The sequence below is a fragment of the Eulemur rufifrons genome, chromosome 10 (genome assembly GCF_041146395.1).
Source record: "Eulemur rufifrons isolate Redbay chromosome 10, OSU_ERuf_1, whole genome shotgun sequence".
Lineage (NCBI taxonomy): Eukaryota > Metazoa > Chordata > Mammalia > Primates > Lemuridae > Eulemur > Eulemur rufifrons.
Genome location: NC_090992.1, coordinates 32653447 through 32681151, shown reverse-complemented (window position 1 = coordinate 32681151; position 27705 = coordinate 32653447). Strand labels below are relative to the sequence as shown.

Genomic DNA, 27705 nt, shown 5'->3' with positions numbered 1-27705 from the left:
TCCTCATTGCTCAAGCCCTCCTTGCCTCAATTCTCTGTCCAGGGGCATTTATGAAAATAGATATCCATGGAATATTAATTTATGGGGTAGGGAATATTTTATTCATTTATTTATTCATCCATTGATTCATAAGCTACCTTGTTCCAAAAATTATTTAAGGTGGCTGATACTATTCAGTGGATGGAAAGGTACAGAGTAGAGGGAAGTTCCCTGACAATTGTCATATGAAGATAACATCCTGACCAAAGAAACACCCAATGACAACGAAAAAGGTAGGATGAGGGCACCCCAAGTGACACTGATGTCTAACAGGATACGCCTTCCCTCACAGCTGAGGCTCCCTCTGCCCTGTTCTTAAACCAGGGATGATATATTAATCACCTGCTGTCAGGTTCTACCTGACTCCCCATCTTCTTCCCTGCACTGGAGGCTCTGCATTTCCATCCTCATCCTCAAGCCCTATCCCCTACTGATGGCGAGCTCATTCTGTTCTCAGGATCTAGAAGAAAAATCCTCATTACTTAACCTTGAAGAATTTAAGCTTCTATAGTTCAATCCTCAGGTAAATCTAAACCAAGTCTGATAAGGGGCATTTAAACTATGTGGGGACTTGATTTTTACTTGTCACAATAACTGGAGTGGCACTCCTAGGCATTCAGTGGGCTAAGGCCCTGCAATGCACTGAACAGTCCTGAACAGGTAAGAATTAACTCTCCCCAAATGCCAATAGTGCTCCCATTGAGAAACATCTCACCTGTAGATGGCAACTGTCTATCACATCCAACCCTCCTGCTTCTCCTCATGCCCACACCAGGTAGCAGTAATGAATGATAGTACATGCCACTTAGTTGGATGTGGCCTCAAACTCTTTCTCAACATAGCAACCAAGGCATGCCTTGTCATCAGGTTTTAGTGGAAGATAAAACTGATTTGCTATTCTTGCCCTTACTTTTTTCAACGAAGGAAGCTTCATGGCTCTTGAGATGAAGTCTCTACATGGTACCTTCGTGCTGTTCCATTTCCTCTGCCTGTAGTCATGCCTTGGTCATCTGACTGCTCTCCAAGTCCTTCTCAGACAGGGGCCCTTTCAGGGATGTGAGTTCTGTGGCCAAGACCCTGAAGCATCCCAGCAGGTCTCTGTGACAGTAAATGCCTGCCAGCATTACTTCTCTGAATATTGCTTGCTTCTAGTGCAGAGTGAGCTACACCCTCTAGTGGAGAAATCACATGTAATACATTGAACTTCTTTGGAAGAATACACCCTCTGCCTACCACCTCCAGTATTGATCAGACTCCCCAGACTTTACAGAAAACCCAACTCAAAGTGACATAAATAAATACGTGGAGGATGGAGGTGACAAGGGATTCTTTTATGGTTCCTGTACCTGAAAAGTCCAGAGGAATCTCTGAATTCAGGCATAGCTGGATATCCAGGATCTCCAAAAATTTTGCTGTATATTTCTCTCTTCATCTCTTGGATCCATCCGTACTTTCCTTAATGTTGTTTTTATTCACAGACAAGTTTTCTCATCCAACCCCACCCTACCTCCATTCCCAGTGGGGATGGAGGTAGCTTCAGAGGTACAATTTCAATGGAAGAGAGCTTTCTTTTTCTAAAACTTATAACAAAAAGTTTGAGTCTTGTTATACTAGTTGTGATAAGAGGTTGATTCCTGAACCAGTCATTATAGCTACAAGTATGTGTAATTCTCATTGAAATGGACTGAATCACAAGGTCCTACAGGAGCTAGGAGTGGATCAGCCCTACTGTATGGACTAGAAGAGGACAAAGAATTGTTTCCCAAAGGAATATTGAGGCATTACTGCCAGAAGGAGAAGTTGATGAAGCTCAAGCAAACAACAGATGCTTTGATGCTACACTTTCTGTATGCCATTCTAGAGTCTAAGATAGTCCTCAGGCCAATCCCCTGCTATTTTGCTGCCTTGACCACAGTTGTCTATTTTGTCTCTTTTTGTCATATGCCATGATACTCTCAGGAGCTGAAACACTTTTTGTCTTGGTAGAAAGCATGAAAATGTCACCCAGAGCTCTTGGCCTGCTGGAGCACACTCTTTCCTACCCAAACAAAATGACTTCACCTCCCATTCCACAAACTATTGGTAGTCTGGTGTCCTCCCAATTCCAGAGGACCCCAGAGCATTTACTTTCTTGTGGTAACTACTTGCTCTGTATCCCTAATTGCGCAGAGTTCCCCAACAGCACCTCCTTGCACTTTGTGATACTGCTGCTTGATTCCCCACCAGGTTGGTGCATGTTGGACTCCCCCCCAAACATCTTCATTCCTCAAGCACTTTCAAGGCTATTCGGGGTAATAAATGTTTTCTGAAGGTTTGGGGTAACGGAGGAGGATAATGGCTAACACAGCATTGAAAACATATCACGATTCTTTCAGTTAAGAGTGATACAAATCTAAATGAAGCTTAGCTTAGGCTGAACAAGAAATGTGTAGGCTCATGTAATCAGGAGGATCTGGGGTGGGACTTAATTCAGGTACAGCTGTATTCACGGACTCAGGCATTATCAGAAACCTCAGCCTCCATCCCTGCCCTCTGATTGTCTCTGAATTTCATAAATGCTGGTTTCATCATCTTCTATACAGACTCCATCTATGTGATGAGAAAATGGCTGCTACCACCCTAGTCATGTGTCTTTACAGCTAGCCATCCAAAAGGAAAAGGGTTGGGGATGGGAATAAGAGACTCCTAGGGCCCAGCCAAACATTCTCCCAGTCAATATGCAACTGCAGTCCCCAGATATGGTAAATAGAATGTTTTTTAAAGTGATTAAGTACCTTAAAATGTCTATGCCAAAAGATCAAATTCAAGCAAAGAAATGAGGATTAAATCACACCTATATTACTTTTCTGTGTTAAGAACTAGTCTATGGATAATTAGCATTTAAAATATTTGTCATATTTTCCTAAAATATTAAAGAATCTGACAGATGAGTTTTATGATTCAAATTTGAAATTTTTAATTGAGCATTGATTTAAACTTAGAATATTAAGTTGAAAAGATAAAAAAGTTGAGACATCAGCCAAACTGGCAGGAATCAAAATCACAACAGACATTTCTAGTTATTTTTTTAAATTTACTTACAATGCACCCCTCCTCTCACTCTCCATTTCTCCTTTCCCTTCCAAAATACACAAGGTTAGAGATTTTTTAGTGTACATCAAAGACTATATGGTACCATGCTTCAGAAAGCCTGTATTGGCACTGTCTAGCTCTGATACACATTACAAGGACAAAGGGTGCATTACAAAGGCTTAATCTGAATCTTAACATCAAGCTATTGGTTTATACGTGGCAAAGAAACACATAAAGAATCATATTTCAAGGCTCAGGCCTGCAATCCTAACACTCTGGGAAGCACAGGTGGGAGATTAGCTTGAGGTCAGAAGTTCGAGATCAGCCTGAGCAAGAGTGAGACCCCCGTCTCTACCAAAAATAGAAAAAATTAGCTGGTCATGGTGGTGCACGTCTGTGGTTCCAGCTGGGAAAGTTGGTGTACATTGAAGCCATATAAGACACAGGTTATTAGACTATGATGCTGGAGAAGAAAAAAACTGAAGATGGCATGAGGGGGGGGTCTTTTGTTCCTTATTACTTTCTTGATTGATAGGTGACCTACTGTTTCTTTCCCTACTGTGAAGACCTACTGTGTGTCTTATATGGTTTCAATGCACACCAACTTTCCTACGGGTTATTTGTACCTACTTAAATCTAGGTATTTTAACCTATATTAATTATATGTATGTAAGGGCAAGAACACGGGATTTGGAAGGTAAAAAATGTGGATTTCATTACAGCTGTGTGACACTCAGAGAAGATAATTCCTTATCCATTAAACAAAGGAAAAAAAAATAACTAAGTTGCTTCCTGCCTACTTGTCAGAGTCGTAGGGAGACACTGATATGAACGCCCTTTCAGCTGTAAAATAGCACTAATTATGTGGAGACAATGTCCAAATTCACAGAAGGGATGATTTAACAATATGTAATATGTTTAATTTGACTGCTCCTCCTGCAAAAAAAAAAAAAAAAAAAAAAAAAAATCAGTTCTCTGTTTTTTAGTTGAATGATTCTCGTAAAACCTCTACCGGAACCTATTTTTCAAATGACAAAGGTGAGGTCCAAAGGCTTACCCAAGATCACAGAGCATCAGCAGAACTGTAGAGCAAACACACCGGCTCCCGCGTATCAGACTCTCAGAGCTTCGGTAATGGCTCGTAAGTGTCACGTGAAGGACAGCCCCAAGCCTTCAGAAATGCCACACTTACCATGGCTGCTGCGCCTGTACGCTGCGCTACACACCCAATATGGACACGGCGGTGCGGGCCCAGCCCGGATGACCACACTCCGGAAATGCCCGAGCGGCGGCGGAAGCGGAAGCGCCTCGGCGGTGGGGGCCGCGGGAAGTGTCTGTAGCGTTCTCCCTCCCTCTCAACCACAATAACAGACGGCCGGCGTAGGTGAGGCTACTGTAGAGCGGGCCGGGGGACCGGGAGGCGGGCGGCCGAGCCACGGTTGTGTGAGGCGGGGCGGAGGCGGCTGGATGGGGGTTACAGGGCTCCCGACCGCTTAGGCTCTCGGTCTCCGGCTCTCTTCGGGCCTAGACCTCCCGGGAGAGCAGGGCTTGAATTTATGGTTCCTGGCTTTCTAGGCCTTGCTTGCGGGTTTGACGCCTTGTCTGAGCCCGGCCTAAAATTCCGGCCTTAAGGAACCTTCTCTTGGCCTCGATTTCCTCAACAAAATGGGGGGTTCGGCCTGGACAATTTCTGGGACTCCCCCTCCGGGCTTCACGAATTCCACGATGTCAATGTTAAATCGGTATTTAGGCCAGTAAATTGAAGATGGCCTGTCGTCAGCGTACTGAGGGGATGTCTCCGAGCAGGAAGCAATGAACATGTCTTTGAAAGGGTGCCACGTCTGGGGATCAGGAACCCCGAGTTCTAGTTTTACCTTCTCCACCGAGTCACTATATGACCTTGCCCCTGTCCATTATCCTCTTTGTGCTGCAGTTTATCTGTGACATGATGCCTTTGACGCCCCCTGCTAGCCACGGAAATCAGATTCTCAACACCCCTTTTGTGGAGTCTTTTCTTAGAGACAGACCTGAAAAGCATGTCTTCCCTGCACCATGCATAACCAGGATTTGACTGATAAGAGATGACAACCCTGTTTCTTTCCAGACACCAAGCTGGCCAAGGGCAGCTGGGCACTTAGGAAGTTTCCCGTGCAGTGGGAAGCTCTTTCCAGAAAACTTTGTTTTATAAACTTAAACCAGCACTGTAAATCACTCCAAAGAGGAAAATATGAGACCTTAGTTTTTGACTTAAAGCTACTGTTAACTTGATGGTTCACTTTGCACAAGTCCCTTTCTCTCTCTAGACTTGAGATTTCTCATCTGTCGAAGGAGGGTGTTGAATTATGTCACTGGTTGTTAGTCCCCTTTCCCATCTCCCCAGCACAAGTGAAGAATAAAATAATGGCTCTATAAGGGCATAATTTTCTGGGGGGATGAAGAAGGTGTGGTGCGAAAGGTACATATTATGTGGTCATAGATTGAAAAAAAGTCTGCTTGTCATTTTTAACTTTCATTTTTAGAATTATTGGTTTAGATGTTCTGTAAGACTCCTCTTTAAAATTTCTCATTCTAATGCCCTTTTTGGGTGCAGAATATAGACATTTGTGTACCTCGTTGTTTAAATGATTTTGTGCCTGGAAGTACACACATAGTCTATTAATGCATACTATAGGAGAAAAAAGAATAACTAGATTTCAGTAAGGTAAAGTGGTATGGTAAAATAAAATTGATCTTGAACTGGAGTTGAAGACCTGGATTGTTGCCTCAGCACTGGTGCACTCTGCCTCTGTGACTTTGGGCTAGCCAGCTCACCTCTCTGGGCCTCACTTCCCTAATGTGTAAAATGAGTGGTTGAACTGGCCCATATGTAAGCCTTTTTCAGCACTATTCCTGTTTTCAAACTATTCGTGTTGAATCGAAATGACTGAGATGGTAAGAACCAGGTGCTAGAATCTATCTCCACTCTGAGACTATAAGATTCATGGTGAGAAAGACTTTGTCACCATCTAGTGCTTATAAGATAGTAAATAAATGAGTGAGGGGATGGATGGGTGACTAGATAATAGTAGTCGAGGAAAGAAGGAGCTTTTCCAGAAAATCGTCATTTGTCATTAGATAGAGAATGAGAAATTGATTCAGAATTATGAAAATTTTATAAAAGAAGGGGTCCCTAACCTTCTGATCAGTTGCAAGATAAGTTAATCTCTGCCTATGAAGTATGCTAACAAGAGACATTCTGTGCTCCAGAAAGCCTGGTGTGATCTGAGGAAAGGAGTAATTAGAATAAGTCAAGGATGAAGGAGGATGTTGACAAGATAGAACACGTATAGGAAGATTTTTAGTTGTGACAGATTTAGAGAATAAAGACATGGAGGTAAGATTTTTATAGGTATCAGCAATTATCAGAATTAGGAACCATCAATGTTAAAACCTTTATGATGGAAATAGAGGATTAAAAGAAGAACTTGATTTTACAAACTGCAAAATGTTGGTGCTCCTGTAAGAGGTGGAGATAGCTTTGAGCATTAAGAGTTAAAAGATAGGGGTAATTTGGGAACAACCTAAGTGACTTAGTAGGGGAGGGTATAGTTTTGTTTGGGATGGGAAGGAGATTTGAATTGGCAGGAAAGGAGAAGAGCACTTAGAGAAATTGTGTTTTTGAAGAACCGTGGCTTAAAAGAATACTCACAAACAGCTGAGGTTTAAGAATGTGCTTGGGATACCAGGACAAAAGTGATACTTCCTATGGCTACAGTCTGCTAAACAGGCAGAATGACTAGGATACCTAAGGTGACTCTAGGCTACACTATGTAGGAACCTAAATTAGATGGACTACAAACCCTAATTTGTGAAGGAGGGTGTGGTCAGAAGCATTTCTGTCAGAGCATCCAGAAGCCCATTTCCAAGCTTTGGGGCATAACTCTGGAATACAGGAAGACCGCCACAGTGGCAGAGGACTGACTTGATGATAAGGTGTGTAATGTAGTTTGAGAAGTCTGAAGCCCAGCCTGAGCTTTGAACACTGTATGACCTTGGGCAAGTGACTTACCAGCTTATCTTTGTTGGTTCTACTTGTCCATCTGGAAATTTCAGAAACTAGTCTTGGATAGGGATCTCTGGATGAGCTTTGCTGTGTCTGTGAATGAACCCCCTGAAATTGTATATGTATAATAATTCTGCTTGCCTGAATCTGGGTAGAGGATGTGCTGCTTTCATCATATTCTCAGATGGGTTTGTGACCCACAAAAAATTGAGAACTGTGTGACAAAAGTAGTCTCTCAGGACCCCTTCAACTTTTATTGGGATTTTATAATTCTGTCAGAATGACATCTCTTTGCGGTTCAGAGTCTGAGTGTCCAGAACTTGCTAAGCCTAGAAGTAACACCTGGTGGTACAAAATAGAGTCTTTACATATTATACTCACCTGTTATTTATGCAGGCATACCTCAGATATTGCAGGTTCTGTTCCAGCCCACCGCCATAAAGTGAATCATGAACTTTTTGGTTTCCTGATGCATATAAAAGTTATATTTACACTATACTATAGTCTATTAAAGTACGTAGTAGCATTAAAACCAACATACATACCTTAATTTAAAAATACTTTATTGCTAAGAAATGCTGATGATCACCTTAGCCTTCCGTGAGTCGTAATCTTTTGCTGGTGTAAGGTCTTGCCTCGTTCTTTATGGCTGCTGACTGATCAGGAAAGGGGGTAGTTGCTGAAGGTTGGGGTGGCTGTGGCATTTAATTAAAATAAGACAACAATAAAGTTTGCTGCATTGATTGATTGAATCTTCCTTCACAGAAAATTTCTTCGTAGCATGCGATGGTGTTTCATAGCATTTTACCACAGTAAAACTTCTTTCAAAATTGAAGTCAGTCCTCAAGCCTTGCTGCTGCTTTGTCAACTAAGTTTATGTAGTATTCTAAATCCTTTGTTGTCATTTTAACAATGTTCACAGCATCTTCACCAGGAGTCGATTCCATCTCAAGAAACCACTTTCTTTCCTCATCCATAAGAAGCAACTCCTCATCTGTTCAAGTTTTATGATGAGATGACAGCAATTCAGTCACATCTTCATGCTCCACTTCTAATTCTCTTGTCATTTACATTTATCTGCAGTGACTTCCTCCACTGATGTCTCGAACCCCTCAGAGCGATACATGAGGGTTGAACTCACCTTCTTCCGCGTTCTTGTTAATGTTAATATTTTGTCCTTTTCCCATGACTCAAGAATGTCCTTAATGGCATCTAGAATGGTGAATCCTTTCCAGAAGGTTTTCAATTTACTTTGCCCATATCCTTCAAAACAATCACTGTCCATGGCAACTATAGCTTTATGAAATCTATTTCTTAAATAAGACTTGAAAGTCAAAATTTCTCCTTGATCTGGGGGCTGCAGAATGTATGTTATGTTAGCAGACATGAAAACATTAGTCTCCTTTTACATCTCCATCGGAGCTTTTGAGTGACTAGATACGTCATCAATGAGCAGTAGTATTTTGAATGGAATCTATTTTCTGAGCAGATCTCAAAAGTAAGCTTAAACAGATGTGCTATCACCTAGGCTTTCTTTCATGTATAGAACACAGACAGTGTAGATTTAGCATAATTCTTAAGGGCCCTAGAATTTTCAGAATGGTAAGTGAGCATTGGCTTTACCTTGAAATCAGCAGCTACATTGGCCCCTAACAAGAGAAGCTCCTTTGAAGCCAGGCATTGACTTATTCTCTTTAGCTAGTCCTATATAGCATTCTCTTCCAATATAAAGCTGTTTCTTCTACAGATTCAAAATTTGTTGTTTAGTGTAGCTTCCTTCATCAGTTATCTTAGCTAGATCTTCTGGATGTCTTGGAGCTTCTCCATCACCACTTGCTACTTCACTTTGCACTTTTATGTTAATGGTGATGACTTCTTAAACCTCATGAACCAACCTCTGCTAGCTTCCAGCTCTTCATAGCTTTCTCACCTCTCTCAACCTTCACAGAATTAAGAGAGGGCCTTGCTCTGGATTAGGCTTTGGCTTAAAGGGAATGTTGTGGCTGGTTTGAACATCTATCTAGACCACTAAAACCTTCTCCATACCAGCAATAAGGCTGTTTTGCTTTCTTATCATTTGTGTGTTCACTGGCGTAGCACCTTTAATTTTTTTAAGAACTTTCTTTACATTTGCAGCTTGGCTAACTGATGGAAGAGGACAAGCTTTTGACCTATCTTGAGTTTCAACATGCCTTACGTTTGCATTATGTTTGTTGTCTTATATGGGTGTGGCTTGTGGTGCCCCCCAAACAATTACAGTAATAATATTAAAGATCACAGATTATCATAAAACAATAATAATAATGAAAAAGTTTGAAATATTGCAAGAATTACCAAAATGTCACACAGACATGAAGTGAGCACGTGTTTGAAAAAATGGCGCCAGTAGACTTGCTCAATGCAGGGTTGCTAAAAACTTGCAATTTGTTTTAAAAAAGGAAATAACTATGAAGCACATTAAAGCAAAGCAGGATAAATTGAGTTGTGCCTGTACTCACCTCTCCCTCATCCTCCATGACTTTTCTGCTAGGCCCCCTTCAATTCATCTCTTTCTCTACTGACAACTGAACTTTCCTTCCTTTCCTCTTTCTCTTTTAACCTGCTGCTGCTTTGGATCTTCTTTATCTTGTTGAGTTTCTCAAGTGAAAGCCATGCCAGTGGCCAATGGTGATATATTAGAGATAGAAGTGGGAAGAGAGCAAGACAAAGAAAGCCAGTCATCATATTTTTCTATTCTCACTTGCTTTTGTTCTTCCTCCCACCAAAAAGAAAAACAAGTAAGAAGAGGGTGCACATCCAAAAGAGACACCATCAGCACTTGGGACTTTGCATGGATTGCATGGTGTTTATTGAGGAAGCCTTTTATCTCCTGAACATTCTCAGAGACACTTGTACTTGAAAGGACTGGTGGATTTCCTCTGGCTGTAGGTCCTGAACTCACCACCTAGATGTAGGATAGAGAGCTTATCCTTTACCCCCAGTGTTCATCTTCACAAGTCCCCTCCCTCTAAAGGCTTAGGGTAGGGTAGTCGCTGCCAAGTAGGTAGCTACAAGACCAATTCTTCAATTCCTGGTATGATGTGGGAAATAAGAGTATAGTTTTACCCAAAATTTTGTTGGTCCTGCTAATTTAGGCTTTTTGGTACTGTTAAAAATCTAGATGAGGGTTGAGAGTCCTGAAAGCCAGGAGGGTGGGTACAGGAACACTATTGTGATAAAATTAATAAGAACAGCTAATCAAGTAGTTGTGAGAAGTGAGTGACCAGGATATATTTAGGATGGTTTCAAGGTGTCTAATTTAGGAATTTAGTAAACCACGTTAGAGAAAACAAGGGTGTGTATGTGTATGTATCTGTGTGTATCTGTTTTGGGAGAGAGGGCTTTGTGGTATGGAGGGAGTTCAGTTTGGACATAATAGCTTTGAATGATGTTAAGGATAATTAGGCAAAGATTTCTGATAGACAGAGGAAATAAAGGTCAGAGTCAGGACAGGTAGGAGGGAGAGTTGGGAATCTTTTTTTTTTTTTTTTAGTCTACTGTATTCTCTGCTTGCTTTTCAGGTGCTTTAAACTCAAATAAACGAGGAGAAATTTGCTCTTGAATACTGGAGACTACACGGCAATGGGGCCACGAAAGAAAAGTGTTAAAACCTGTCTTATGAATAATGAAATCCCAGAGGAAACAATATCAGATGAAACAAAGGACTATATGAATCAACTTTCACATGAAGTACTTTGCCATATTTTTAGGTAAGATTTTGTTTGGTTGACTTTCACCTACCTGCAATGTATAAGACCAAACCCTGGAGCTGTGCTGTCTAATATGGTAGTCACTAGCTACATGTTGCATTTAAGTTTAAATTAGATAAAATTAAAATTCAGCTTATCAGTTGTACTAGCTACCTTTCAAGTGCTTAGTAGCCATGTGTGGCTGGTGGCTACTGTATAGTATAGCACAGAGTACAGGTAGAAAATATTTCTTTTGTCACAGAAAGTTCTATTGGATAGCTGGGCTTCTTGGAATTTTTATTGGCTGATAGATTTGTTGACTTTTCTTATCACATGATGACAATGCCTTGTATGTAAAATATAAAGCAGTGTTTCTGACTCTCTGTACAACCCACAGTGAGAAACACATGTTGCTCAATGTGCACATATAGGTAAGTGAGTGAAACAAAAGTTTTGTGAAATAATACCCATCATTGCTATGTGGTGCACACATTTTAAAGCAAAAAAGCTCTTTTAAAAATTATATTTTTACCCAAACTGCATTATAACAACAATTGAAAAAAAAGAAAGAAAGAAAACTGTTATTCAAGTTTCCACTGCTCTCTTCTTTCAGTCATTGTCTTTGTTTATACCATTCCAATAAACAAATTCTATCATACTTTGTCTCTGGAGTTAGAGACCTGAGTTGGAATAAATATAGAGGTGACATTAGGATTTAGTGAGATAATGCATAAAAGCACTTAGCACACTACATAGTATAAATGCTTGGTAAGCTTTAATGGTTATTATTGTGTTTTGCTTTTTTTCATATTGCTACATTGTCTTCATAATTATCATTTTAGTCGCTGCTTACTATTCCATCGAATGTGTATGTGACATCATATTTGCTATTTCCCTTGTCTGACATCTAGATTTTTTCCACTTTTTCTCTTTCCTGCAAGTACAGTTGCAATAACCTTTCAAGCATCTGGATTTTCTATGAGATTATTTACCTAGGAAAAATTTCCACATATGAAGTTCTTAGAAATGTTTTGAAGTTTTATAAATTATTGAATATTTGCAGATTATGAAGTTTTAAAATAGTTAAGCAGAGTTATTTTAGGGGACCATAAGCACTTTATTTTTGCTTGCTAATATAAATTTGTATTAGTCTTTATCTTCTGTAGTTTGTTATTCTGTGACACAGTGTAGTTTTTGTTAATTTGGCTCTGTCTGGGAATAGACAGTTCAATTAAAATATTAGGAGTTTTTTTAACATAAAAAATGATAGCAATGTTCATCTGGCAGAAGAAAAGTCTGCCAGAATAACCAGAATTTTTCAGAAAAAAGAGTCTAGCCCTACCAAGATGTTCAAATATATTCCTAACATTTGGTTCTGGAGAAGACAGCCAGACAGTTTGTGTGTTAGTCTATTTTGCGCTGCTGTAAAAGAATACCTAAGACTGGATAATTTATAAAGAAAATAGGTTTATTTGCTCACAGTTCTGCAGACTGTATGAGAAGTGTAGTACTAGCATCTGCTTCTGATGAGGGCTTCAGGGAGCTTCCAAACAAGGTGGAAGGTGAAAGGAGCAGGTGTGTCACATGGTGAGAGAAGGAGCAAGAGAGGGAGGAGGCATGGGAGTTCACATTGCCAGAGCTCATTGTTCAAAGAAGCCTGGCACCAGGCCATTCGTGGGGGGGTCTGCCCCCATGACCCAAACACCTCCCACCAGGCCTCACCTCCAACACTGGGGATCACATTTTAACATGAGATTTGGAGGGGCCAGATATCCAAAGCATCCATATCAGTTGGGTACGACAGACAACATAGGCTGCCTTCAAATACATGTGGGGATCTGATTTATGATAAAGTTATATTTGTATGAATAAGGAAGAGTTGGGTGGATTATTTGGTGATGATGTCACAATTATCAACATAAAAGTGTCATTCTTATCTGTCATTTCTTACAACTAAATTTGAAGTGGATCAATGAATTAAATAATAAAGCCATTAAAATTCTAGAAGGTAAAGCAGCCTCTCATGTGTAGGAAAATAAAAAAAATTCTAGAAGAAAGCATAGATAAATTGCTTCCAGGGATAAGTGTTAAATGGTGGTTGGATAATGCTGGCATGTATTATGAAGAAATTGGATGATATTTTAAATTGAAAGTAGATCAGTTAACATTTTGCAGTTCAAACAATATTCAAATGGAAGAGGTGAAATCAAGTAGAATGTTACCCTCTTACAGCAATTGGCAGAAGGTAAGAAGAATCATGAACTAAGCTGAGTTCTTGAACTCTGTATGAGATGTTTATTCTAAAAATAAACAGATTAAGTTTTGTTTTATTTTTAGCCTTTTAAAGTTTTGATTTGAGGACTCATGTTGTAGTGCTGTAGTAACTACTTAGTGTGCTTTCATGAAACAAGAAAAACTATTTCCTTCCTTAAGAGAAACCTAACTTTGCTACACCTGCTGTGCTAACTATGTCTTTTCTAAAATGTGAAATATGTGATCTGCCTTTTGAACTCCAGCTCTTTGACTATATATGTTTAAAGAAAAAATACATTTCTTTTAAGTGCAAATATGATGTAAAAGAGTCTTGATTTTGTGATTACCAATCTGTTTATATTTAAAGGGAGGGAATATAATATTAACCCAGACAAATACTTTGGATAACAATGATTTAGAAAAAAAAATTATAATAGCAAACTTGATTTCAAAAACAAATTCATTATTTTTCATTGTTTATAAAATGTATAATTATGTAGTTCCTGAAACTTATTTATTATTTCTAAATTATAGAGACTATAAATTAAGTTATGGCTAGTGGTGATGCTTTTTTTGTAGAAAGTTTCATTTGATTTTATTCTCTTTATCTAAATAGTTTTAAAGGGGAAGGAAGAGGGTCCAGAGATAGAATAAAAGGGAACAGAGAAATATTAATAGTCAGCAAGCATATGTGGACTTTTCTTTTAGAATTAGCAAAAATTTAAGTGTTAGCTGTTTGTGTTAGTGTCCGACCAAAGTGTCTTGACATTCCTGCCATTCCTCCCTCTTACCTAGCCATATTACTGTTTGCAGGTGTAACTTTTCTGAGCTAATTTTATGACTTGTAAAATGGAATAATAATGGCATTTAGTATATCAGTGAGGATTCCAGCAGATGACAGAAGATACACTTAGCTGGAATTAAAAGATAGCTTAATGCAGGGACTATTTACAGAGGCAAATAGTCCCCATCTAGGGTTAAGGGAACCAGTAAGTGATACTGAAGAATTCATCAGGGGACTAGCAGTAACAGAAAGGCAGCATTGCCACCTCTAGCCCTCCAACGGTGCCTCCCATTGGCCACATTCAACCAACCATTAGCCAGTGGGCTAGGGAGCACAGCAGGGCAGAGAGGGAAGGAAAAAGGACTGGGAAAGGGCTGTGTTGCCAACAGAGAAACCAGCTACTTACCTTTTAAGGTTGTTGTGAAGCAGTGAGTATAGTACAGTGTTTGTGACACAATGCAGGCTCAATGAAGGGTAGCGCTTTTTTTTGGTCAAATTTAATCTAGGTGTGTGTGGAGGAGTGGTAAGAGAAAGAGAGATGAGATTTTCTGATCTTTCAAAATATATATGGGTGTTATTAGAAACAGAACAAGATTAGGGGTTAATTGAAAAGTTTCAGGAAGGAAAAGATATTAAAGAAGATTAGAAAAGAGGAAATTGTTATTCAGATGTGATATCCTCACTTAATACTTATGCAGTACTTTTATCAGAGTGTGTGACCTTAAAGGTAAAAGATCTAGGAAAAGAAATTGTATCCTATAAAGTTAGTATACATATTTGTTAATGGAGAAAATAGTAGTTTCTGGGTGGTGGGGTGGGTTGAAAGAGCAGAATCACTATAGGAATGGATTCTGTGAAAGATAGGAAATAACATTGTCCATGTTCGCATTAATTAGTTCTCTCCGATCTTTCTTTCTCAGTTTCCCTTATCATCATACCTTGAAATGCACTGAGCTTTTTTTTTCTTCTTTCTTTTCTTTCTTTGTTTTTAGATTTTCTTTGTCTATATTAAAACTCTTAAGAAGAAAAGCAGCTTTTATCAAATGCCATATGGAGGAAGCTCAATGTGTTATTTGAATACCTGAGTATTTGCTAACTTACTGGTTTTTAGTAAAAAACTATTATGCATGTTAACCTTAAAACGCCTGTGAATGTTAAGATTTTTATTTCATTTTGAGGGGTAGGAGAATGGAGGGAAGAAAAAAATGACTTATTGATGAGAGGAAGTACTTACCCACTTGATAAATATGAGTTTCTTTCTCTCACAAAGGTACCTCCCTCTGCAGGATATCATGTGTATGGAATGTCTCTCCCGAAAGCTAAAGGAAGCAGTGACCCTGTATCTGAGAGTCGTGAGGGTTGTGGATCTCTGTGCAGGGCGGTGGTGGGAATACATGCCAAGTGGTAAGTGGATTTAGGTATCGTCGAGCCCTACTGGAGAGTAATAATAATGATCCCCTAAAACATTTGTTGTCTTGAGAAAGGCAATCTAAGTCACCTTGTGTGCAAGGAGGTGGGATTTTATCCGGATTATTTATGTTGGCTTTACGAGTTGGCAAAATGCATTTTGCCTGAGGTTTTACTCTTCTAATGGCCTGCTGTTTTGATTTCCTACTACTTAAGAAACTATATCAACCTGTTTCACACAGATATGATTGGAGAACACTTACTGAGCCTTTGAGTAACTAAGTATATGTGTATCATGTTAGACAGTGTGTCCATTAGTCTATGATGCAGGTTTTCTGGTAAATGATAACGTTTTCCATCATAGTTTTCCTGTACACCTTAACTGCACCCTCTAGTTAAATGAACACTTATTTTTGTAAAACTGTTCTAATAGGCCACAGAAATTGCACTTCTGGAACTTTCACTTCTTTAGTTTCACCACTTTTCAAAGGTCTATATTAAGTCTTAAAGATTCTCAAATAAGGCACTGGCCTTGCAGGTGAAGAACTCAGAGTTAACAGCTTAACCACAAGAGATTGTGCTCAGTTGAAGAGACCATCTAAAAAGAAAGTTGATGACTTTAGCTAAGCAAAGCATTCCTAAAAGGGAAAAATTAAAATGAAAGGCCAATCGAGGCTTCTTTTCAGTTAAGACGAATCCATTAATTAGTTACTATTGTTTAGCAATTTCAAATCTTTTAACATCACCCTTTTTCTGTGATGTCTGCATTTGAAAATATCGTGGGGCTCAGGGGGACATAAAAAAAAAGCCTTAGTAGAAGTAAAGGGCTGAGGAGATAGTTGTCTTGTTCTGTTCTGTAGAACTGAGCAGACAACCTCTGGAATACTGGAATACTGTGCAGTTTGCAGTGCTGCACCCTTTCAAGGATCATCAGTCAACTGATAACTCTGTCAGTTGTCCAGAGTCGTTATCAGTATATACTTTCTTGTGAAGAACATTGCAAAGATCTGAGGCTAGAGCTTAGCTTTGTGGGAGGCAAACCACAGTTGTCGTCAGATACTTTTTAAAAAGCCATTCTAGGGGGAAAGTATTTATCTTATTCCAGAGATTGAACATTTATACAGATAAGAAAAAAATTAGGGTAGTGTGAAAATGGTTGTCTTATTCCTTTATTAGATTTTCTTCAGTAGAGGTTAGACCAGCAGGAATCCTGGAGATGGAATTAATGCACTTCATAAAGAGGCAGGATGGCAGAGCTCCCATGTGATGCAATTTTATCCCACCCTGGAGTTTAAACTCTGATCGTTACTATAATTATATATACTATATATGATACTATAATTATAACATAATGCTATATAATGGTATTTTATGGTTTACATATGTGATCTCTTTGGGTTGTCACACCCTCTCTATAAATAAGGTATTAATAGAATTTCCTTATTTCTTTGGTGAGAGGCAATATGTAATATATGACAAGAGTATGGACGTTGGCAGTGGTCAGACTTGTTTTTGAATTCCAGCACTACCACTTAGTAGCTCTTAAACTCTTTTAACTTCATTTTTTACATTTGTAAATGGGTGATAACCTTTTTGACTTTGGTTGTGAGAATAAATGAGAAAACATGTAAAATGGTTAGCACACTGAATGTCTCATTCAGTAAAGGTTACCATACAAGAGAGTATTAAGAACTATTATTATAATTACAGAGACCAAGTAATCCCCAGGGTCCCTTCTTACTCTTCATTTTTGTGATTCTAAAGTTAACATATCTGGGCTAGTCCTATATGAAAACTTAAGTAAGATTCAGTCCTTTGGGGCTTTATTTTTATTCTGAACAGTTAATATTTTAATTTGTCATTAGTGATCTGGCAGTTGGCTTTCTGACAGCTTCCATTAAAAATAAAAAGCCCCTGTAATAGATAACATATCATCTGTATGAGACTTGTCTCCCTGCTTATATAGCTAACAGCTCCTGCTGTGGAAGTAACCTCTCTCTCAGTTTCCATCTTGTTGGTTCCTACTATGTAGCACAACTGGCCTCCCAGGAAGACAGCTTCCTGTCCAACTCAGCATCCCCTCAGTTTGGATCACTCTTGTTCTCTTAGCTAACTTGTGTTTGTTTTTTCCAAAAGAATTAATTGTCTAAAATGGCAAGGGAGCAATAAATACCAGGGCAGAGTAATTATTAGGAAATGGATAGAATAAGAGAACCTAGTTTGAGATGCAAATTAGATTGGAACTGTGAGCTTCCTGAAGATGAGGACTACATTTTATTTATATTTTTAGTTAGTGTTCTACGGAGCCCTGGAACTTTTATAGGCCAGAAAGCACCTTTGGGAGAGGAGAAGGGTGGTGATGATCAGGTGGATGGTCCCTCTCCATCCACCAAATCAAGTAGGTCCAAGTCATCTGGGTTAAAAGTGTGTTTTTTGCTGAATATTTCTGTGCCTTAAAAGCAACAACAAAAAGTCACTTATGAATTAAAAACCTCAGTTATAAAGTATTAACTCAGAATAAGTGGAGTTTCTGACACATTTCCTCTGTTACTAAAAGAATACATTTTCTGTTGTAACTGTTTGTTCAGCTATAGTGTTAGCCTTATGAAAATTTAAAAAGGAAATTCTTTCTTTTTTTAACTTTTGATAAAAATTACAAGTGCCTAGTAAATGTTCATGAACAGAAAGATTCTGGCTCTAAATACTTTTGAACTTCTCAGGCTTCACAGATTCCAGTTTTCTAACACTATTGAAGAAGATGCCAGATGTCGAACAGCTATATGGCCTTCATCCTCGATATCTTGAGAGGCGAAGAGTAAGGGGCCATGAGGCTTTTAGCATTCCAGGAGTCCTAGAAGCTTTGCAGGCATGCCCAAACTTAGTGGTGAGTGCACCTGGTTGGACATTTTGGCATCAACTTGTTGAAGAAATAATAGGCCAAAGAATGACAGAACATGTTTACTCATACAAATTTCATCCATAACAAACTTTTGCTTTAAGTTCCATTGTATACTTAGCATCTTATGGTACAGAAATAGAAGTTTTATATGCTAAATTTAAAACCTTTCTTATGCTTGCTTTGGCATTATTTTCTAGGGTGTTGAAACTTCTCATTTGGAGTTGGTAGAATCCATTTGGACATATATGCCACATGTTCATATTTTGGGGAAATTTCGTAATCGTAATGGAGCATTTCCAATTCCTCCTGAAAATAAACTGAAAATTCCTATAGGAGCCAAAATTCAAACTTTACATTTAGTTGGTGAGTACATGTTTCTTGGGTCACTTGGAACTCCTTGAAATGCTGTATAACTGAATATTCATTGAAAGGGAATAAAGAGAATTTTGGAGATGGCTTTGTTGATTGACGGTGGCAAAAGAAATGCTTGTAAGACTTGTTTAAAAACTCAGATTTCCTATTAAAGACCCATGGGGAAATATACTGCTTCATATGTGTGCATTCTCCATTTAAATATTTTTTGAAATTATATACCAATAATTTCAACCTAAATAAATAGTAAGGGCAGATATTTTCTCAAATACAATTTATGTTTGGCTTAGACTTCTTAAAGGAATTTTGGGGGTCCCTGTTAATACAATCTGACCTTTAATAGTCATTTAATATTTTATTCAACATATACGTATTGAGTATATGCTGTGTTCCAAGCATTATTCCAGGTATTGGAGGTGGTCTGAAGAACTGAAAATTTCTGAAACCGGGTCAGGTGGTAAAGGGAATGCAGCATGGCAGGAATAAGAAGTAGATCTTAAATAAGGCGCATACAATTATGGAAGAAGAATAAAACTCTCTAGCAACCCTTCATTTATAAGATCAGGGAGTTGGCCAGGTACAGTGCTCATGCCTGCAATCCCAGCACTTTGGGAGGCTGAGGCAGGAGGATCGCTTGAGGCCAGTAGTTCAAGACCAGGGTAGGCAGCATAGCAAGACCCCATCTCTATAAAAATAGAGGATCAGAGAATGACTTTAATTAGGAACTTGGATATCTTTGAAATTGGATTTTTAGATAATAAAAGTATTCTGTAATATCTATAGTTTATAATATAAACTCATTAAGGTCAAAGACTGTTTTTCTAGCTTTATATTTTCTATGATGCCTAACAGTTCATTGCAAATATAAATGCTTCTTAAGGTAAAGGTGTGTAGTAAATTAATGAACATGATTGAAGGAATGGATAATTGCATCCTTTGTTTATAGAGTGGATTTGGGGCAAAATGTAGATTGAGCATAGGGTATACTTTCTTCGCTGGATCTGTCTCACCCTTGCTACCTTGAGTTTCCTATTCAGTACAATCAGTACAACCACCTTCATGGTAGACACTAAACTTAACTTCGTGAATTCTGCATATTGCATCTCAATCTGTACCTTACTTCTGCTTTTCTTCTTTTGGTCTCATCCCCAGTTTTACTTCCCTTCCCAAGTGTTGCCATACAATGTGTGTGCATAGTTCAAGCTAAATTTAGCTAGGCTGCTTTGAGAGTACTAGGTTAAGTAGTAATACTTGTAGGTTACAGTAGGAACATTCTACAGAATTTAGCTTTTGAAGAACTGGCCATTCAAGTACTCCAATTTTGCTTTCTCTGGTTACTCTTGCTAGAAGGGCTTCTACTGTCTCAAGTTTAAAAGCTGTATTGAACTGATTTTGCCAGTTACGGTTTGTTAAATGCCATCAGAAATCCAAGGAGAAATCACTGAATTTCTCTCATAAACTTGTGTCCCTTCCTCAGCTTTTCTCAAGCCCACAGTGTTTAGACAAGTTTCTTGGGCAAGTTTCTCAAACTGCTTTCTTCCATTTAGAATTTACAAATTATCTTGCTTTCTTCCATATCTCCTGAAAACTTTCCCCCCTCGTTCTACACCACTGTCCTTCTTCTAGAACTGGTCTGCTGTGAGTATGATTCCTAGTACTGTGCCACTCAGGGATCAGAGGCATAAAATACTTGGATCAATTTGAAATGCTGAAATAAATAACTGTCAGATTTCTCACTTTCCCAGAACCGTGCTGGCTGGCTTCTGTCACATATTTACTAATCATTGTGATTCGTGTATCTGTAGAAATAGCTTTTTAAGCTCTATCTCTGGATGTCTTCTAGAAACCACAATATTGACATCCAGCTATCCTGACTTTGTGCTGAGAAATTTAGTTTTTCTACTAGGGGTGGAGTGGGTATTGGTAGTCCAGTCTTAAATTTGTGTATTCCATGTCCATCTTCACAATTTTGCTTTTAGTAACCTATTTTCACTTTATATCTTCTTGGCAAAGGATCCTAGAAGTTGTAAGATTATGAGAAAGGCTTACATGTGTAAAATGTAGAAATACTTTTTAAATTCCATCTTCCCATATGCCTTTTCTAAAAAAAATTTACAAAGTAAGCTTTTATGGTTTGCATAAATTGCTCTTTATATTAATAAGTTAGTTTTAAATAAGCTACACTTAGTTGATTTTAATTATATAATTTGTTATGATAAAAATCTCCTTGAAGGATAAATTGTCAATTTGAAATATAAACTCTTGAACTTACGTACAGAATATAGAGTATTTCTATAATGTTATTGTTTGTTCCTTTTTTGTATTTGTGTTTTAGGGGTGAACGTTCCTGAAATTCCTTGTATCCCAATGCTAAGGCACCTTTATATGAAGTGGGTAAGACTCACTAAACCACAACCATTTAAAGACTTTCTCTGTATCAGCTTAAGAACTTTCGTCATGAGGAACTGTGCAGGTAATGGTACACAACTGTGGTAGAATTAAACATATGCAATTCTAAAAATACCCTAAAGCAAACTCTGTAGCTACATTTGTAAATGTTATACTATTACTATTTATGTTTTATATCTTATCTTATGAAGATAAATGTACTTTTGTTTTAAAGATATTAGAAATATGGTTTGTGTTTGATCTTAGCAAAAAGCAAAACAAACAAAAAGAACAACAAAAATAAGTCAGAATATCTCTCTGTGTTTTTTATAGATACTTTTTACTTTTCATAAGATTGTTTTATTAGATTTCAGTCAGCTTTGTTTGTCTCTGGTCTCCTAATCATACTACATATAAATAGTTGTTTCATCTAATCTACCTTAAACATTGTTTTTATGATATTATTCTTCTGAACTGAAACCTTAAGTGTCCCTATTGCCCTAGAGCTGCGGTCCCCAACTCCTGGGCTGCAGACCAGTACCAGTCTGTGACCTGTTAGGACCCAGGCCACACAACAGGAAGTGAGTGGCAGGCGAACAAATGAAGCTTCATCTGTATGTACAGCCGCTCCGCATCGCTCACATCACTGCCTGAGCTCCACCTCCTGTCAAATCAGCTGGACTCTCATAGGAGTGAGAACCCTACTGTAAACCACACATGTGAGGGGTCTAGGTCGTGCGCTCTTTGAGACTCTAATGCCTGAGATGATCTGAGGTGGAGCTGAGGTGATGCTAATGCTGGGGAGCTGCTGCAGGTACAGATTATCATTAGCAGAGAGGTTTGACTGCACAGAGACCATAATAAATCAATTGCTTGCAGACCCATATGAACCCTATCAGTGAGCGGCAAGTGACAATTAAGCTACATCGGGTGGCAGGCTTTCTAGTGGCATGTGAGTTTATGTACTTCAGTTGTACAGCTGCATCTGGTGGCAGGCTTTAAGTCAGAATCCGACACTTATTTTAGTCCACACATGGCCCACCCATTATTTTATTTACCACTTCCATCCAGGCCTCTTTCTCCCCACTGTGCACTTGTCTCAGCCAGTTTTGTTAAGCCCACAACTAACACTAGCAAAAATGAGTAAAAAGCAAACATCGCTGAGCTTCTTTGGAAAGGGGGAAGGACCCAATGATGAAACAGCAGAAGACTCTACAACAAAATGAAAGCTGCATTTAAAAGAAAATACCAAGATTCCTACTTACATTACAGGTTCATTACAACAGGTGATTCTCCAAGCCCACTTTGTATATGTGGTGACCGGCTATCCAACGAATCCAAAACTGCTTCTCCACATAGAGACCAAGCGCCCTGCATTAAAAGACAAGCCTTTGGAGTTTTTCAGAAGAAAAAAAAAAACATCAACACGAAGAACAGAAGCAATTATTGAAGGCCACCACTTCATCAAATGTGTCTGCACTGAGAGCATCACTCCTAGGGGCTAACCACATTGCCAAAGCTCAGAAGCCCTTTACTATTGGTGAAGAGTTGATCCTGCCTGCTGCTAAGGACATTTGCCATGAACTTTTAGGAGAGGCTGCAGTTCAAAAGGTGGCACTTGTTCCTCTTTTGGCTAGCACCATAACTAGACGAATTGATGAAATAGCAGAGGATATTGAGGCACAATTGTTAGAGAGGATTAATGAGCCACCGTGGTATGCAATCCAGGTTGATGAGTCTACTGATGTTGACAACAAGGCAACAATGCTTGTTTTTGTACAATGTATTTTTCAGGAGGATGTACATGAGGATATGTTATGTGCACTCTTGTTGCCAACCAACACCACAGCTGCAGAACCATCCAAGTCTTTGAATGATTACGTATCAGGAAAACTGAATTGGTCATTGTGTGTCAGTATATGCACAGACGGAGCAGCTGCTGTAACTGGACGGCTTTCTGGTTTCACTACTCGGGTCAAGGAGGTCGCTTCTGAATGTGAGTCTACACACTGTGTCATCCATAGAGAAATGCTGGCTAACTGGAAAATGTCACCTGAACTAAACAACGTTCTTTGGGATGTGATTAAAATTATCAACCACATTAAAGTACATGTACCTTAACTCATGTCTGTTTGCACAGCTCTGTGAGGATATGGACACAGAACACACACATCTTCTCTTACACACAGAAGTGAGATGGCTTTCTAAAGGTAGATCGCTGGCCAGGGTTTTCGAGTTATGAGAGGCACTTCAGAGATTTCTTTTAGAAAAACAGTCACTGCTGGCAGCACATGAGACAGAATGGGTCGCAAAACTTGCTTACTTGTATAACATATTCAACCTGCTCAGTGAACTCAATCTGTCACTTCAGGAGAGGACGACAACTGTGTTCAAGTCGGCAGATAAAGTGGTGGCTGCATTCAAAGCCAAGCTGTAATTATTGGGGTGATGAGTGAACATTGGGATTTTTGACATGTTTCAAACATTAGCAGAGATTTTGAAAGAGACTCAGCCAGAGCCAGCTGGTGCATGATCACCTATCTCAGCTTTCAAAAGAGTTTGAGCATTACTCCCCAACCACAAAAGATCCCTGAACTGGGAAGGAGTGGATCTGTGACCCATTGGTGAATAAGCCAGATGAATCGACTTTATCTGTGCTAGAAGAGGTCAACTGCTCAAGATCGCAAATGACGGTGGCCTTAAAAGTATGTTTGAGACAACTTCAGATCTCCATAGGTTCTGGATTAAAGTCAAGGCGGAATATCCTGAGATTGCCACAAAAGCACTGAAAAGCCTGCTTCCATTTCCAACATCCTATCTTTGTGAAGCAGGGTTTTCTGCAGTGCCAGCAACCAAAATGAAATTACGGAGTAGACTGGACATAAGCAACACACTTCAGCTGTCACTGTCTCCCATCACTCCAGATGGGACCGTCTAGTTGCAGGAAAACAAGCTCAGGGCTCCCACTGATTCTGCATTATGGTGAGTTGTATAATTATTTCATTATATATTACAGTGTAATAATAATAATAATAGAAATAAAGTGCACAATAAATGTAATGTGCTTGAATCATCCTGAAACCATCCCCCCCCCCCGCCCCCAAATGGAAAAATTGTCTTCCATGGAACCGGTACCTGGTGCCAGAAAGGTTGGGGACCGCAGCCCTAGAGCATCAAGTAGGAACTACTTTGCATCGGGGTTCATAATAACCAGGACCCCCCCTTATTCTTGTCCTTATTCTGACTCTGTTCCAATATATACCTTCCTTTAGTGCCTGTTGACTACACAACTATACAGCTTTCACCTCAGTGTCTTCCCTTAATGCTGTGTTATTGTTTCCTTATCCTGAGACACACTCTTCCTTCTTCCTCTTTACTTATATACATACTTCAGGCTCTGCTTTTTCCAACTTATCTTCCTCTTCTCTTTCTCTTATTTATGGAATGTAACAAATCTTATTTTTATACTTGATGCATTCTACCTTTTTATCCTCTTATAATTATTTATGTTCTATCTCCATGTCAATTACAAGGCTTTTTGATAGTCAGGACCATATCTTTTATGATCTTCCATAGTCTCTACAACACTGGTCCCAGAGAGATGTTTAAATGATTGAGATGTTTACTTGAGTGGAGGATCAAACTTTCATCTTGGCTTTTTCCCCTTAGTTATTCTGAGCTCAAAACTATGGAGACTTCAGAGAATTTGTAAAACGTACTACATATCTCTCCAATGGTACTGAAAAATCCTTATGCTGAATAAGTATATAGTTAACAGGCCAACTTTCATTTGTAGTAAGAATTACAGATTGTAGAGAGCCAATAATTCAGCTGTCATTTTAAGACACAGAATTTATAAATTATTCATTTTAGTCACTAAATTGAAAATTCATTTTTAAGGCATTTACATTGTTCTAGTAAAGATTTTTTTTTTTTTTCCCAGGACCCACAAATTCCTTGAAATATGTCCCTTTAGTAACAGGCTTAGCCTCTGCCCGAAACTTGGAACATTTAGAAATGGTTCGAGTTCCTTTCCTTGGAGGTCTTATCCAACACGTAGTTGAAGACAGCTGGAGATCAGGTATTCATTTTCTTTAGTTACCAAATATCTTAAAAGTCAATTTCAAAAATTTATTAAGGTTTTATTTAGCTTCTCTTACGAGTCTTTTTAAAAGAAAATGCTTGTAATTTGTGCTTTTTCTCTAGATAGGTAGTTAACAGTTAAATCTAACTGGCTATCTAAATTAAAAAATCATCAAGTACCATTGGTAACAAATAGACAAATTGTTATTAATACTGTTAAAATATAATGAAGAGTAAACACTATTTTTAGACATTTTGTCAGTTAATCAAGTTTGGTATAAGTGAACTTCATTACATTGAGTCGGGGGATGGAACAAGCTCCCTGGAGACCAACAGCATTATTTTATGGCTATAGCTAACAGGATAAAAGTCAGAAGGGAAAAGAATGCCACAGTGGGTCCATTCACTGGAGAAACGACCTGGAGAAAGGTGCCAAAAGCTAAAAGTTTGTATAAAAGTTCCTAAAAGAGAAACAGAGACTTTCCTTCTCTAGTGAGTATTTAAGGAAGACCCTCGAGGAGTCAACATACCTCACACAAAAATTAATTCCAGATGGATCATCGATCCAAATGTGCAAAATAAAAGAATGAAGTTTTTAAAAGAGAATTAAGAGAATGTCTTATTGATCTTGGGTAGGCAAAGATTTCTTAAACAGGACACCCAAAAGCACTTTCCATAACTTAAAAAATTGTTAAACTGGACCAAATTAAAATTAAGATATTTTGTTCATGAAAAGGCATGATTAAGAGAGGGAAAAGCCAAGCTACAGAGTGGGAGAAGCAGTTTGCAATACAGATATCAGATAAACGATTTGTACTGAGAAAATATAAAGAATTCCTGAAATTAATAAGAAAGGACAAGCAACCCAACAGAAAAAAATGGGAAAAGACTTGCATAGAAAAGCCTTCACACAAGAGGCTATCCATATGACTAGTAAACATATGAAAAAATGATAGATTTTACTAATCATTAAGGAAATTAAAATCTCTGTGATACACAAACATTAAAATGACTAAACCTATGCATGCCTAGTATGAAAAAGCTAAACAATAATGCTGGCTAGAATGTGGAGCAACAGGGCCTTTCTTATGTTCCTGTTGAGAGTATAAATTGAGATACTGTTGTATCATATCTACTAAAGTTGACTATACACATAACAATAGTTGCATTCCTGGCTTAAAACCCAACAGAAATGTATACACATGTTCACCAAAAGATGTATTCAAGATTGTTCACAGAAGCACTGTTCCTAATGGACCCCAAGTGGAAACAACACAAATGCCCACCAGCAATAGATTGGGTAATTAACACATTGACTACCACACTAGAAAAAAATTTTTTTCCTTGGGGCCACGGTGTTTTATTGTGAAAATAGAATAAAAACTTTGAAAACAAAACGGTCCTTTCTAATTTAATGAGAAATTTGTTATTTTTTATTGTTTTCTGTGCATGAGTTATATGCAACTTGAAAAATAGTTCACGCAGCTCCCAAGATGAAAAACCATATGTATAAGTTACATATGCTTCATGAGGCCCTGGGCTCAAAACTAACGTGAGTTAAATACAGCTCACATGGCAGTTACTATGTTAAAATGTGGCATATTCATACAATAGAATATTATGCAGTAAGAAGGAACAAACTACAGCTACATGTAACAATATGGATAAATGGCATAAATAAAATGTTTAGTGAAAGAAGCCAGACACAAAAATATACATACTTTGTGATTTTATTTATAAAAATTCAAAACAGACAAATCAGTCCTTTGTGCAAATTCATTGAGCTATGCATTAATAATTTGTGTCCATTTTGTATGTCAAGTTTCAAAAACATGAAAAAAAATTAATTGAAGTTAAATTAGTACTGGTCTTGTTCCATATGATATATCGGAGGTTCAAAATCCGGCCAGAAAATAGCAGAATCCCTTCTTTACAATTGTTTCACGAGAAGCTGGCTTTCTGAAAATCCTTACTTAGCAGTCTAAATCTTTTGGAGTAGTTTTCAGATGCCATCAGAGTGTGTTTTCAGAATGGGTGTCTGTTTTCATCTCTTTTTAGGAGATGACTATCAGTGATATTTCATCTTGAGATATTTAAATGTAAAAACAAAACAGATTTACTTTTAAACAAATAATTATCATCTATTGTGTGTATAAATGCTTTACTGAAAGTGCTGTGGTCAAAAGAAATGCTTATTTTTGTTCCTTGTCTCCATTAGGTGGTTTTAGAAATTTGCACACTATTGTTTTGGGAGCTTGCAAAAATGCTCTTGAAGTAGATCTTGGTTACCTCATCATCACCGCTGCCCGTAGGTGTGTTTCCTCTTTACATTGTGTCTTTTGTCATATAATTATATATTTTTTTTCCTGTTTTACAAAAAACTTGGGGAATGTATGTGTATATGAAGTTCAGTCGTTCCTTGTTCAGATTTGAAATACAAAGGTGTTGTTTAAATAGCAGATGAGTATCTCGTAGTGGCTAATGTTGTGACTGATGAGCAGTTGAACTGCACTTCAGACCCGGCAAGCTCTGAAAGGGTGTGGTCTCTCATCAGAGAAAAGCAGTTGCCTATCTGGAAGTGCATGAGAGTCTAACAGAAGTCAGCACTGAAGCTCTGGTGTCTGTACCCCTTTCAGGA

At 38.4% G+C, this 27705-nt stretch overlaps 1 protein-coding gene across 3 annotated transcripts in view; it reads left to right on the top strand.

Annotated features, from left to right (window-relative positions):
• The first annotated feature begins 4413 nt into the window (after positions 1-4413).
• Positions 4414-27705, top strand: part of FBXO38 (F-box protein 38) — a 53132-nt gene continuing 29840 nt past the window's right edge. For all 3 annotated transcript variants that reach the window (XM_069484392.1, XM_069484391.1, XM_069484390.1), the window contains exons 1-8: positions 4414-4495; positions 10714-10902; positions 15189-15322; positions 18046-18209; positions 18422-18587; positions 20932-21069; positions 24928-25065; positions 27286-27379. In XM_069484392.1, coding sequence (XP_069340493.1) covers positions 10775-10902; positions 15189-15322; positions 18046-18209; positions 18422-18587; positions 20932-21069; positions 24928-25065; positions 27286-27379 — 962 coding nt within the window. In that variant the 5' untranslated portion in view covers positions 4414-4495; positions 10714-10774. The remainder of the gene's footprint in view (positions 4496-10713; positions 10903-15188; positions 15323-18045; positions 18210-18421; positions 18588-20931; positions 21070-24927; positions 25066-27285; positions 27380-27705) is intronic.